Genomic DNA, 14,110 nt, shown 5'->3' with positions numbered 1-14,110 from the left:
GCTAAAGCATTTATATTCCAGAAGATACGCAACATCAGATCCCCATATGATACAACAGTAAACAGATTGGAATCCTACCATTGTGATACATTTATTTACAATGCACAAATTTCTCCCAGAAACTCTCTTAGGACACCATCAGTTCGTCTTCACTGTCTACTTCAGAATCAAGCTCATCGTCCCCGCTACCTCCTTCGGACATTCTTTCTTCTGGCCCCTCTGTTTCCTTGAACTTCCGAAGCGTCTCAATGTACCTCAACAGATACTTGTTGTGATCGCAAACTTTCGACAACTCTGTATGTCTCAACCCCACGTTCTTTGTCACTGTCCTCAACGTCGCCATTATGTTTCGCGACCTCTCCTTCAACACTTCACCGTGACCTTTCAACAGCGTCACGACCCAAGTGACGTAAAAGTGCACGTGTGTCGTGGACTCCAATTTCGCACCCACAAAGTTTAGCAGTTTCTCGACGTAGACCTGTGGCAGTGACCGGCACACCAGGTGGATCTCCCCCACTGGAATGCCCTCGATGACCTCCATGGTCAGTTCGTCTTCGTTGAGCCGGAACGCTGCCACGACGGCACGGACATAGTCCTTCTCGCGTGCCGCGGCTCGTATTGTCGCCGGTGTGACTCCCTGCTCCAGCTCGAAAGGGTCAAAAACGAGAGTGTTGTCAAGGGAGTAAACGAGCACCCCTTCGGTTGTTGCTGCAGCCCACGCCCTTCCCGTCGGGGAGAACGACACCGCGCTAACTCTCACTTCGGGCTTGAAGCTGCGGCTGGAAAGGTCGCCCTTCTTCACACCCGGTAGGGAGAGGGCGGTGTCTTCTGAGGCCGCACGCTCTTCGACGAGCGCCATGTTGCCGAACTCGGTGATCTTCCGGCGGCTGATGAAGTCATCGACGGCATCAAGCGAGTGGTTGCACGTCACCTCGAACTTTTTGAGCAGGAGCTGCTCGCGGACGTGGTAGATGCAGACAAACTTGGAACGACCTGCCGCAAGGATGCACTCGCCGTCAGCAGAGTAGCAGAGGGTGGTGAATGCCTGCGTCTGGGACAGCCTCTTGGCCGTGATAATGTCAGTGTCTCGTCGACCGCTTGTCAAGTCGCGTTTTCCTGCAAGGAAACGAGCAGTTTTGAGGCAACAAAGTAATCAACCTGCCCTTGCAGGCTGGTACTGAGTGCATGGTTTTTGGGTACACAGTGCTGTAACTGTAGCTTGTACTATAATGCGATAAGCTAAGCATGTTTTCTATAGTTCTGATAATCACAGCTTCGTGGCTGAAAAAAACGAATTTATCATCTATTGTGGCAAATAACAAAACAAATATTTGCTGAGAGAAAATTTCATAAGTGGCAATTCATCGCACGTTAAAATTTTGACCTAGGCAAACTATAACAGACTATTTTTTTTCATTTGATAACATTCCAAAAGGCAAAAGCCTATCTGACGAAGCTATCAGAAGGGCTGAGCCACAGAGCTTCCTACAATATTTACTGGAAGAAGCAATGGCGCTGCAATCGTTCAGCCACCACGGGAATGAATGAATCAATTACATTATTTATCCGCCGTCTTCAAGAAATGCGGAAGGGGAGATCGTAGAAAATAGCTGGCCTTGGGCAGTCCGAATAGCCTGCAACCTGATGGGCAGCACATGGATTTGCCTGGTGTTCATGCTTACGGCTCCAAACGCATTTGGGTCTTTGTGTATAGTTGTTCTGGATTTTGTTTCAGACAAAATAACGGCTCATTGTGAACCATGTGCGCGGATTTAAACAGGTCAGCCTGATTGGGTCAAAGTGGCACAGTAGGACTGTTGAGCTTCGTCCTGCGACGAAGTGACTTCAGGCTAAATGGAGCCGAACGAACAAAACTCGGGCAAGCCCAGGTACCATCTCTCAATCCCACGCTGACCGAGGTGTCTTGCATTGCAGCTTCCATAGATGCTGGCACCAGTTTTTGCTCAAGTGTATTGTTACAAAACTATATGTGCTGAGCGACTGAGCAAGAAGAACAAGGTTCTTTCTGGCCGTACCTTCGATGCATCCCACTTGGCTGCTCCCCTGCGGCTCAAAGAACACAATGGCGCCATCTAGGGTCGCCACGGCGAACTCACAGCCGTCGGGCCGGAACTCGACAGTCAGCGCATCTGCCGTTAGGGGAATCGCCTCTCGACCGCCGCCTTTCTCGGCAAACAGGTTCCAGACGCGGCACGTCTTGTCCCAGGATGAACTGACCAGGACTGATTCCATGTTGGTGCCAAACGCAAGACCGGAGACGCAGCTCTCGTGTCCTGCCAGGACGTCGAGCAGCCGGCCCGTCTGCAGCGACCACACGAACACCTCGAAGGTGTCCTGCGAAATACGAGGGGAGGTATTACAGGAGCACAATTGTGAAAATTGAACATTAGGTTCTTACTAGATTGCACAGAATGTGCTGCTGTGAAGAATGCAGAAACGAGAGGTCCAGGGAGGTTAAAGGGGTAACAACAGGTAAATTTTCAAATGCTGAATTTTTTCTTTTCAATTAAAGGCCGGGTTTGAGCTTGCAAAATGTTCTCTTAAGTCCACCCTGAAAAAGTAACTACCGCATGTTTTTAAAAGCTAGCATCAGTTGCTATTGTACCTTGACGTCGCATAACTGTATATCACGGTTTCGTCGCGTGCTTTTGCTGGGTATCGTGAATGACATCTCAAGCCGCTCTGTCGGTGAAGGTCATTTTCAATGTTTTGGTTTCTGGCGTCGTCACAACTAGCCAGAGAGTTGTGTGAAGTCACCATAATTGACACTGTTACCTGGGGTCATGATGGTGTCGATATCGGAAGGTATGCCCCATGCAAAAAATTGAAGTTAATACCAAAATAAAAGAACTTATCAGCATTTGCTGTGCTTTGAACTCGCTCAGAGCTATCTCTGTATACAGGAGTTTTGTATGGCACAAAAAACTCACTTTTCGAAAATTGGTTCTAGTACCCCTTAGTGTCCCGTTATGGTTAACAACCCATCTGGATAATCTGCAGTAGGGGATGACGAAAGAAAAATATATTGTCTGCAAATCGAAGTAGTTTGATTCACTGAAATGATTTATAGAAGAGCAGCAATATCAGCACAGCAACCCATAAGAAATATCGGTGCACAGTGGCTGCTGAAATCATCAGGTTTAATGTCTTTTTCTAGTGCTTGTCATCCACAAATGCTCATGCAATAACCTAATAACTGCCTTGAACATACTAAATCAGTCAGAAACTTGGGTGACGATACTACACAGATGTCCAGCTTTAGCATTCAGATATCTCGAGAAGCCAAAAACGCTACACTCATCAACAATCACACCAGGAGCACGTTTTACGGGGAAGCTGTCTGGTGGGTTTTGCAACTTTGCGGGTCAAATTATCAACTATCGAAGAGGCAACATAGCTTACAAAAATCATCACATGGTACAATTTCTCTCAGCGAGACAAATTGTACCGTGCGATAATTTTCGTAATCTATGCGGGAGAAATTGTACCATGTGATCATTTTCGTAAGCTATAAATGTGTTGCCTCTTGTTAAACTTCCAGTTGCGAGTGTGCGCCTGTGTTGCCGATCTCTCCTCTAGTCCCTGTTACATACTGCACCCCACTTGTTACACACACAATGAACTGCAACGAACTATCCCAAATAGCTGTTTTACTACAATACATAAGCTACTTTTGTTTTGAGCGTAAACCAGCTCGAATGACTGTCTTTCCCAAGTGAAGTACAAGCGCGTGGTTCTGTGAATGAAGCTGCTAGTTTTCCTTGGGTTGTTATTGAGTGCTAAACTCTACCTCTTTATCCTAGCCTCACCTAACCCAAATTCAAAGCAACAATGACCACAAGTTGGCGCGCATTACCTGCGAGCCAGCGCAGACAACCTCGCCGCTTGTGTCGACAGCCAGGGACGCAAACTGCACGGCTCTAGGCGCTGTCAGCGTCTTGAAGTTGCGGTACCGCTTCAGGTCGTAGGCGCGAACGGTGCCGTCGAGAGATGCCGAAAGAACGGCCTTGCCGTTCTGTGTGAAGCTCACGGCGGCCACTCCAGCCGCATGCTCCGTGAAAGTCACGAAACAGAAACCGTTCCCCGTGTTCCACAGCTTCACCTGCGATCGCAAAAGTAACAAAAATGCGGTGACTTATAGTACAGTATAATGCAGAACAGAATTGCAGAGGATATAGCTGCTGTCATTATGTGGCCAACCTACAGCAGAATGATCATGCAATATTTACTGGTGCCTAGCAGCACAGTATTTTTGTTCTTAGTGTTTAATTCATCCGTACTTTTTGTACTGATGTTGCATAAGATCGCACTGAGTTAGTGTTCGTGATGACCTGATGGTTGTCTTTAGCCTTACTTTTTGGATAACGTTTGTTTCACATTGATCTAACTGCAGTTTCCTCATTGCCCAATGCCATACTTAAGGTCTGAAAGGTGTTTCTAAATATAAAAAAACATAAGAGCGACGTAAGAAAACACTAGAGGTAACATGCAGCTAGGCACTTCCAGTGCCAACACAGGAACACCATGTTGAGGGGCATCATTACTAAGTGAAGGAAGTCCTGGTGTAATAACACAAAGGTTTTGAGGAGACGACAAACCTTGCCATCATCACCTCCTGTCACAAGATTAGCACCGTCCGGAGAGTACGCAAGGCAAGCCATGTTGTTGGCGTGCCCCTGTTGTTTGAGAACAAACGACTCGGACTGCCACTCCCAGACAATCAACTGGCCACGTCGTCCACTTCCCAGAGCAATCCAGTCACCCGTAGGGTTGAAGCACGCTGCCGTGACCTCATGCTCTGAAATGTTCAGGGACTGGATCAGGTTGTAGTCCGGCATCTCGTGCAGAAGGAACGACCCGTTGGAAAAGGCGGTGACCAGCATGTGGTTTCCGCTGTGATAGCAGGCCGCCAAAAGGTTCACGTGCTGGCCTCCTTCGACCTTAAGTGCATCCTTCAGGAAGTGCTTCGCCATTCGGCGGTACCGAACCCTCTCCACCTCCTCGTCACCTTCGACGACGTCATCGTCGGGTATGACGTCATTAGCCTTGTTTATGACGTCATCTGCATCCTCTTCTGACGTCACGGTTCGGCGTCGTCTGCTCGCCGAGTCGTCCTCCATTAAGAAATCTGACAAGTCACATGACGCCTCCCAGACGCACAGTTGTCCGTTTCTGCTTAGAGTGAATACGTCCGCAGAGTCCTTTTCAAAGAAGCAGTTCACGATGGCGTCGCTGTGGCTGGAGAGCGTGTTGATGCCGAAGTTCTTCATCCTGTGTAGCGCCGTTACCCTGACGGACATGTCGTTGCTACCGATTGCGAGGAGGCGCGAATCGGAGGACCACTCGACGCAAGTGACAGCATCGTATGCCGTGTTCAGGACGCGTTCAAGCGCGAAGGGAGTGAAGTCGCGTCTGGCATGGCCAGGCGTGCGGTATACGAAGACGGAGTTGTCCTTGGCGACGGCGAAGTACTTGCCGTTGGGACTGAACTTCACGGTCGACACGGGCTTACGGAAGTGGTGCCTGTGGATGACAGTTCGAGACACGAGACTGCAGAGGAGAGCTTCGCCCGTTTCGTTGATGGCGATGAAGAGGAAGCCGGACGGGGCGATGTCGACGGCGGTGAAGTTGTAGCGGCTCTCTATCGGCAGCGTTTCCGATTTGTTGTTGCGCAGATCGAAAAGAGAGAGTCGGTTGCCGACCGGCGCGACCACGGTGTTGCTGTCCGGAGTGAACAGCAGGTTTCCCTTGCGGTACACCGTGCCGATCAGGTTGGAAAACTTGAATGCGAACTTCATTGTGGAAAGGAGGGTTTCGTTCTAGCTACAATACTTAAGCACTAGACACAGGCACCCGAAAACTACGCGCGAGTTTCATCGTACTCTACAGATGTCTACAGACACAACGTGTTTTGCCGTTGTTGTGGGCGCCGCCATGTTGAAATTAGTAGGGGCGATTGCTGTAGTACTTCGCTAGTGTCGCAAAAAAAAAAAAAAAGTTGCAGTGACGGTAAAAATATTCTTAAAGCCCAATAATTCAAATCAAATTACAACATTATTTTTAAAACCTGTCACAACAGCTGCCCAAGCGCGTTTAATAAGTTTTACTGAGCAACATTTCTTAATCTCGAAGGCTATTAGCATTGTCCCTCCAATTAGTAGACAAAACATTTTTTCAGACACAAACAACAAAATTTAATTTATTACGTTTATTTTTTTTATATGTTCTAATAATCACAGCTTTATTAATATTAAGGTTGTATTCTTACTATTGACCACAATTAATTTGTTAGTGTGAAAAATTATTAGCTTGGTAGCGTCACCAAGCGGTAATACTAAAACGCGTGATGAACGTGGCCTTTGTGATAGGTACCGCCTGCGCGCTAGAGCCAATTGCAAAGGTCAAGTCAAGTCACGCGCCAAAATAAGATGGCGTTGGCGAGTTCGAAAACGGGCGGTCCTGTGTGTAACGGACATTCGGAGTTGTTCCTCGGTTGTTCTTGCGTAGGTCGCTCGTCTGTGCCGCTGAATGTGCGTGGTGCTCCGGTGTGAAGACGTAGTCGATCTTTGCTGTGCGTGTTCGCTTCTCCGAGGTGAATCGTGAATGCATTTCGACGAGTGACCGGAGATGGCTGACCGCGTTGGCGACGAGAACGCCGAGCCGTAAGCAGTCGTAATTTTTTTCTCCACTTATCTCGAACGAGTTTAGTTGGATGATTTCCTAACCACTCGAAAAGAGTTCGGAGTTGTCAGTTAAGCTGTCGGGGAGTAGCGCCGGAATTGAAATCAACAGCGCAAACGAAACACGCCCCACTGAAAAAAAAACAGCACACACGCCAACGCTCGTGTGGCGTTTCTATTCTCTGTGGGGGGTGGTGGTGGTGAAAACAATTTAATAACCATTAAATGGTTACAGAGAGGTCATTGGGTTGGGGCCTTATTGGTCTCAATTAAGTCATGTCGCAGCGCCGAAAATCCGTGCGCGTTTCTAACCTGTGCTCCTTCCGTTTCTTTTAGCGATGTCACCGAAACAAGGCTACCGCGACGTTCATCGGTAAGTAAGCACACTTTGCCGCATTCACTTAACGAATGCCCCGTGGGCACCGTTATATCCATTTCTCTCTCGCTTTCCTCGCGTAGTGCACCTAACATGTGCTGTTGGCGTGCTATCACGGTGCATTGACAGCACGGCTGGAATTTGTGCGCGGCACGTGATGTTCCGTGCAGTAGCGTTTACGGAGGTGTTGGTTTCCGATTTTTCCAGCGTTGGGAAGCAGTTAACGAACTGCTCGTTCAGGGAAGCATAGTGAAGAAATGGCGTTTTCGCGGTTCTTAAGTTTGGAAGCATGTGTGCGCTTTGTTCAGGGACCAAGCGCACACGTCATAGATGGAGGGAAGGGGGGGGGGGGTTAATTTGCGAAACCATTTATTTTGGTCGTCTCATGCCATTTGCTGACGCAGGGGGCGTAGACCGGGGGTAGGCACACCAAGGTAATCTCCAAGATATCGGACTACGTGGCGTAGCCAAAAAGTTAGGGCATTAGTTTTTACGGTGTGTCTAAAGGTACGTCGGACGTACCCGAATACCAAAAGCTAAAGGTACGTCCGACGTACCCGAAACCGTGAGTCTAAAGATACGTCGGACGTACCCGATTACTAAAAGCTAAAGGTACGTCCGACGTACCCGAAACCGTGAGTCTAAAGATACGTCGGGGGTACGCGAAACTGAGTCTAAAAAAAAAAAAAAGATACGTCGGACGTACGCCGGGAGTTGCCGGGTGGGTCCACGGCTACCGCGTACCAATTTTTGCATATATACGAAGAAACGAGCCTTCGTGCGAGCCTGCTCACGTAAAAGACTGACAGGGAGCGAGTACTACCGGTGACAATGGAAAACTTAGAGCATCGCGTGGTTGACGAACGGCGTCGATGTCGGCGGTGCCGTTCTCTCCTAGCAGATCTTTTGAACGGAAAGGGGGAGGCTCGCACGTAAGTACAGAGGCTGATGTCCTTCCCTCGGCAGAGCAATTTTCGGGCAAAGAGTTCTGTGCGGTACTCTCGCGAACGCGGTTTTGTGTGATATGCGCCTATGTAGCCAGCTGAGTTTGCACGAAAACCATTCTGGGAGCCGACCTACTCGCTGACCTTTGAAACCGTAACTGCGACCGGCTCCCAAAAACTAACCAGCGCGCTTGAGTCCACGAGGTTTCCAGATGAGCGGGTCGTTAGCTAATTACTGCAGGGAAAAAAACAAGATGTAAGATTTTTAAATGCAAAGCATTTCTTAGCAAACCAAACGAATTTATTTATCTGGTTAGCCAAGTTAGATCACTAACTAGCTAGCCGCCTACGCCTGGGTGCTCTCATGATCTCCTCCTTAGCAGGTTGCAAAAACGAAAAAGACAGGCCAGATAGCATTTTAATGCTCTTATTATACATAGTTTTCACGTGACATCACAGACAGGTTCTCTGCACTGGGTGCTCCGAGATGGCGGCAACCGTGACTTTTTATGTCATTAGAGAGTACCATTGCAGAGGAGGACACACAGTTGTTCGGTCCCCGTGTTCTTTTGTGATGTCCCCACTTTCTTCTGTTCGCAAGGCGCGCTGTGGGGAATCAAAGGAACGCGAAGGGCACCGGCACAAATCCTATGTCACCGTTTGAGCTAACCCAGCATCTCAAAGTAGCTGGGGGCCCTAAGATGGCGGCCATGGTGACGTCAATGCAAACTATGTATACAATGAATGAATTCAGTGTTCACTGAAGGCACAACTAATGCAAGCTTTAATCAAAGGATCACAATTGTATGAAGAATAATAGGAACAAATACACAGACACACAATACATGTAAATGTCACTCGCATGAAACAGCACTAAGCTTTCTTCCATTTTTTATAAGCATGCCAGTGGGGCATACACTCAGCCATCTTTTGTTGTGCTTAAGCAAACCCTGCTTGCGAGCTCCCCTGCTTGCGTAGAAGCAAACCCTGCTTGCGTAGAAGCTTTGGAGCAATTCTGCTCATTTGTAGCATTAATGTAGTAGCTTTCACAAAACGTAGCAGGTTGGAGTAATTTTGCTCATTTGTAGCATGTATGGACCAGCTTTAACAAAATATAGCACGTAGGAGCAATTGCAGCAGGTTTCCCATCGCTGTGTTCCACTCACGGAGCAGCTCCTTTACATTTGGGCTGCTGCTACACACTTCGCACAAAACCAGGAACTATTCCTGTTGCGGCTGCTCAGTGAAGTACAGATTTGGTGGAACCAACACAAACATAAGTCACAAATCACAGAAGGGTCCTCTTCTAACAGGTCCCGACATTCGTTGCATTTCCACTTTATGGTTTGCTTCTTCACCTTGACTGTTGCCAGCACAGCTGTCCAGCCGTCTTCAGTGAAGTATTTCTGGACACAGTCAAGGTGAACTTCCTCGTCGAGGATTGTCTCTGGAATCCTGGAAGGTATGGTTTCCACCTGGTCCTCACCTGTAAAAATTACTGAATAAGTGTTCTGAACCTGCCATCAGATGGCTTTAAGGTACAACAGAATGCTATGAATCTGAACAAGGGGAACTTATTTCTAGGGCTCAGGTTTATTTTGTGAATTGAACACTCAATATTCTTACAGAATGTAGCTGTAGTTGCAGCCCTATAGGTGATATCAGACACCTTCGTACTACACCTTAGATAGCGACTGAAGTTGCAACAAAATAGGAAATTTAAGCATAAATAAAGGTAAATCTCACAACTCACCGAGTAGCAGTTTCCCCTGCTGAACCTCACTTAGCAGGCCCTGAGGAACTAAGCAACTTAGGATCCTGAGCTCCTTTTCCTGAGGAGGCAGATCGCGAAATGGCTGCAGTGTTGCTGCTGATTTGTGGGGTCCCTGCCGCCGTCGTGGAAGCCCAATAACGGTTTTCTCCGCCCCTTTGGGTCGACCTCGTGACTTCACCTTAGCGGGCACTTTCAGCTTTCCGAGGCGTTCGCGCATGTAGTCTGAAGGCCCGGCGCTGCTTGCAGGGGCCAAGGTATTCTCGCGTGGCTGTGCCTTTCTCACTTCATCAGGAGTTTCGCATGCACCTGCATTATGGGCACGCTGCTCTTTCTCAGGAGTGGTATGAAGTGGTTCTGCCCCGGTATGGCTTAAAGGTGCTTGAGGCAGATCTGGTTGATCATGTGAATTATTCTGATCTGCAGTTTCAGACGTGTCCCAATCCTCACCTGATGCAGCTTTGGGTGACTCTGCATTCTCTTCTACGGACACAGTCAGCTCCAGCTGGCGTCTGACTTGCTCTGGTGATGAAGGGGATGAGGCTTCATGACGCAACACTTCCACGATTTCAATTTCGCGCCCTTGCTCCCATGCCTCAGAGAGTGCCAACAAAACTTTTAGACGGCCCTGGTATCTTTCACCTGTTTCTTCTGCAGCAAGTTGAGCTATGTACTTGCATGTAGGAAATACCTCCCTGTATTTCTCATGCTGCGACATTGGCCTCCGAGGTTTTGCAGCCTGCTCCGAAATGGAATGTTCAGTTGTGCACTTCTCTTGAGAAAGGAAGGCTCTCTGATGACAGTAGTAATATGCCTTGGACCACCTTTTTAGAAAAAGTTTGTCATCAAAGAGACTAATGTTCAGAGTCCGCCTAACTGCAAACACATGCCGGCATGGCAGTCTCATAGCGTTCCAAAAGGAACAATTGCAGTTAGTTTTTGTTGTTGACGTGTTGCCAGACGACGCCTCGAATGTGAACACATCTGCTTTTTGGTCACTTGGTACTCGCTTGGCTGACAGGTAGATCTGCTCCCTTACAAGCTTAAAGGCATAGGGAGTCAATGATTCCTGATACATAGCTTCTTCAGGGCTAGAAGGTGCTTTGCAAGGTCTTTTGGATATGCTTGTCAATGCTCTGTGGTCACGTTCATCGCTCAAGGCGTTCAATACTGTGAAAAGTGAGCACACAAACTCTTCAAGGGAGCTATTCTTTTTTATAACACTTTTCAGTTTTGCGTTCAGACTTTCAATTCTGTTGTTGGTAGTGTTGTTAAAGTTTTCAGACATAAACTTGGGTCCAGTGTACCACTCATCCTTGATGGGACGCCAGTTTTTGTCATAGTAAGAGCGGATCTCTTGGCAAACATTATTGTCAAATTCCAGTTGAAGCTCCTCAAATTTTTCACTCGATCGTGACAGGACCATCTTCTGGAGCAGTGCCAGGGCTTGGTCCCTTTCCTCTGCAGTGATGTTCATCTTGTTGCAGGCAATCTCGCGTCGAAAAGTCTTTAAAGTGTGGAACACACAGATGAGCACCTTCGACTGCGGGAAGCTTTCTTTGAGAAGGTCACGCTCCAAAAGGTCCTTGTCTGCCATGACACACTTTACTTTTGGCCAAGATGGGTGCAGTTCCTTGAACTTTTCCAACATCCATTTGATAGTGGGTGCAGACTCATTCACAAGAATTGCAACACATACTGTCTCTGTGTCTCCATTGGAGTCTTCAACGTGCATCACATAGACTGGTGTTCGTATTTCTAGAAGCTTGTAGGTGGCATCAATTCCTAGGAATTCTGGGTAGGCATCCATATTTGACCGCATAGACTCATTGGACAGCAAAATTCCTTGGAAGTTTTCCCCATCAGCAAGGATGTGGTAGTCTGTACCTGTAGAAATAAATTTCATGGTCTAAATGTAAAAGATTTGGCCGACTGTACATACGAGTTTCTCTGAAGCCCACTGGAAAACCCAGATGCAATTATTTAAAAACTTGTGCTACAATATCAGGTGCTTACCATGCTCATTTTGCAGAAGAGCTGCAGTCTTAATGAGGTCATTCCTTGTCTGTGGTCTGAGGGAAGAGGCCGCATTGCTCAAGTCTTTGAGCAGGACAAGTTTCCCCGTCTTTTCTTCTATCCTTTTCTTAACCAACTTCTTGTTGGCATGCAAAGCCAAGAGCTGTGTGGCTTCCTCCTTGGCCCCTGGTTCTCTTAATGCTCTGGTTTGTGGCAGGTGGCTGTAGAGTAACTGCAATAAAATAAACTTTTCATTCAATGTTAAACTGAACTACATATGCAATTATAGGTTAACTGCATTATGCAATGTCAAGCTCACAGAGTGAAGCAAACAAGTGCAGACAACATTCTGCATATATGGCATCTAGGTTCTTAGCACAAGCAAGCTCACTTCAATCTCACCTTATCATGCTTGTAACTGTAAATCTGTGTTTCCTATATATGGCTCGCATGTGATGTCAAGGACACAGTTCCTGAATGTAGTAGCACTGTAGAATGGCGGCTTTGATGACAAGCAAGTTGCAGTTAATCTGCCTCAATGTAATAATGATGCAGCAGGAATTCCTCTGAGTGTGAATAAGAAATGAACCTGCATGTACTGCTTTGATCCCATTAATTTGACATCGCAAAACTTCGCATCCCCTGTGCTGGTGCTACCAGCTCAATGAGAATTGAGCGAGAACATTTTGCGCGATCAAGTAAGCACGTCAAACATTTCGTCAAAAGTATATTTCAGTGGTGCATGTCACCCTGTATAACCTCAAAACTCAGGTTTGTTTCTGTGAAAAAACAGAACTGAACTTCACTAACCAATATGAACAGGTAACAGCAAAAGCTGTATTGGCTTAATTTAACAACACATGGTGAGGGATGAAGGACAGGGCATTAAGATACTGTCGCACACTTTTAAGGATGCTTAGGAACTCCATACCTTCGATAACTCATGGTTGTGGTCCTCATTCATTTCAATAACCTCCAGGAAGTTCCCATCGTCAGAGGCCCTGCACTTCACGAACGCCGGACATCCAGCCTGAAAGGTGCTGAAAGTGATCCGTTGTCACATGCTCAATGTCTCTCAGGAAACAATCGTCTAAATGCATGATGTGTACAACGCAACCACGTCGCTGACCATGGTGGATTGGCAGCACAGAAAGAAACACAAAGGAAACAATGACCAGTGCTGGCCCTCACCTGGTATCTCTTTCCCCCTTGCTGCGGCTCTTGAAAGACTTGCCCCCCTTGATACAGCAGTAAACCACCTGATACATTCCAAGTCGTTCGTTCAGAAAACGCTTCACTTTGGTCTTCGCCGCTGTGACAGTTCGACAGTCACGTTTGTAAAACTGCACGAACTTCTCTTCACTGTATCCTTTCACAGCAGCTTCCAGTTCCCTGAACGTTGGAAATTTGTCCCCAACTTTCATTTTGCTGCCAGCCATCACACGAGCTGCGGAACGGGAACACTTGACTGGCGCCGCACGTGCTGCGGAACGGTCACCACAGAACACCTGTAACACGCTGACTGAAGAGACGGGAGAATGGCGCCACACAAGTAGGACGGATAAGACTATGGATAAGACAGACTCACAGAACACCTGACAGACTCGGACGGACTCCAAGAACTGGATTGGAATGGATTGATTTGTACTACTTGCATCGAAATCGACCCGATGGCGAAAACTTTTTTTTTTTCCTAATCAAGCGATATAATAGCTGCGTGTAAACCACGGAGGAATAAACATTTCCGTGGTATAAACCAAGCTTGAGTAGGCGAGAAAGTGCAACCCGTGCAACGTCTGATGTAACCGGTGCAACGTCTGCGCGTCCAACTACAAACTCGTTGACGAAAACTTTTTTTTTCTCGGATCCGCGCGTCTAAGAGGTCAGTCGTGCGAACTGCTTGAAAACGACGGACGGGCAGGTGGAACTTGAGTCGCTTGAGTGAAAACTTGCGAGAAAGCGCACGTCGGACGTACCTTTAGCTTTTAGTATTCTGGTACGTCCGAAGTATCTTTAGACTCACGGTTTCGGGTACGTCGGACGTACCTTTAGCTTTTGGTATTCGGGTACGTCCGACGTACCTTTAGACACAGCGTTAGTTTTATTCCAGGTTATTATTTGTCGCTGTTCTTTGTTGTCTTCCCAAACTGCCCAGTGACTGGAGGACAATTCGAGTTGTACCCATCTTTGGAAAGGGAGACTACCGTCCAATCTCACTAACTTCACAATGTTGCAAAATTATCGAAAACATTATAGCTACTAGTATCAAGTTTCCCGAAGAACGCTCTATATTAACCAAGTG

General features: G+C 47.4%; 3 protein-coding genes across 3 annotated transcripts in view; 1 reads left to right on the top strand and 2 right to left on the bottom strand.

Moving 5' to 3' along the window:
- Positions 1 to 66: 66 nt before the first annotated feature.
- LOC119164212 (periodic tryptophan protein 2 homolog) lies at positions 67 to 5,976 on the bottom strand. Its single transcript, XM_037416349.2, has 4 exons — positions 4,620 to 5,976; positions 3,878 to 4,123; positions 2,037 to 2,355; positions 67 to 1,116 (listed from the first exon to the last, which is right to left on the bottom strand). The coding sequence occupies exons 1-4, from the start codon at positions 5,817 to 5,819 to the stop codon at positions 128 to 130; spliced, it is 2,754 nt and encodes a 917-aa protein (XP_037272246.2). The 5' UTR covers positions 5,820 to 5,976; the 3' UTR covers positions 67 to 127.
- Positions 5,977 to 6,404: 428 nt separating this feature from the next.
- The window catches only part of LOC119164208 (uncharacterized), a 63,343-nt gene continuing 55,637 nt past the window's right edge, over positions 6,405 to 14,110 (top strand). The window contains exons 1-2 of the mRNA XM_037416346.2: positions 6,405 to 6,683; positions 7,038 to 7,074. Coding sequence (XP_037272243.2) covers positions 6,649 to 6,683; positions 7,038 to 7,074 — 72 coding nt within the window. The 5' untranslated portion in view covers positions 6,405 to 6,648. The remainder of the gene's footprint in view (positions 6,684 to 7,037; positions 7,075 to 14,110) is intronic.
- LOC119181460 (zinc finger SWIM domain-containing protein 3) lies at positions 8,778 to 13,932 on the bottom strand. Its single transcript, XM_037432716.2, has 5 exons — positions 13,000 to 13,932; positions 12,740 to 12,848; positions 11,809 to 12,040; positions 9,775 to 11,679; positions 8,778 to 9,507 (listed from the first exon to the last, which is right to left on the bottom strand). Exons 1-5 carry the CDS (start codon positions 13,245 to 13,247, stop codon positions 9,200 to 9,202), a joined length of 2,802 nt encoding a protein of 933 aa, XP_037288613.1. The 5' UTR covers positions 13,248 to 13,932; the 3' UTR covers positions 8,778 to 9,199.

Source organism: Rhipicephalus microplus, chromosome 8 (assembly GCF_043290135.1).
Source record: "Rhipicephalus microplus isolate Deutch F79 chromosome 8, USDA_Rmic, whole genome shotgun sequence".
Lineage (NCBI taxonomy): Eukaryota > Metazoa > Arthropoda > Arachnida > Ixodida > Ixodidae > Rhipicephalus > Rhipicephalus microplus.
This window is presented reverse-complemented; position numbering and strand designations above follow the sequence as displayed.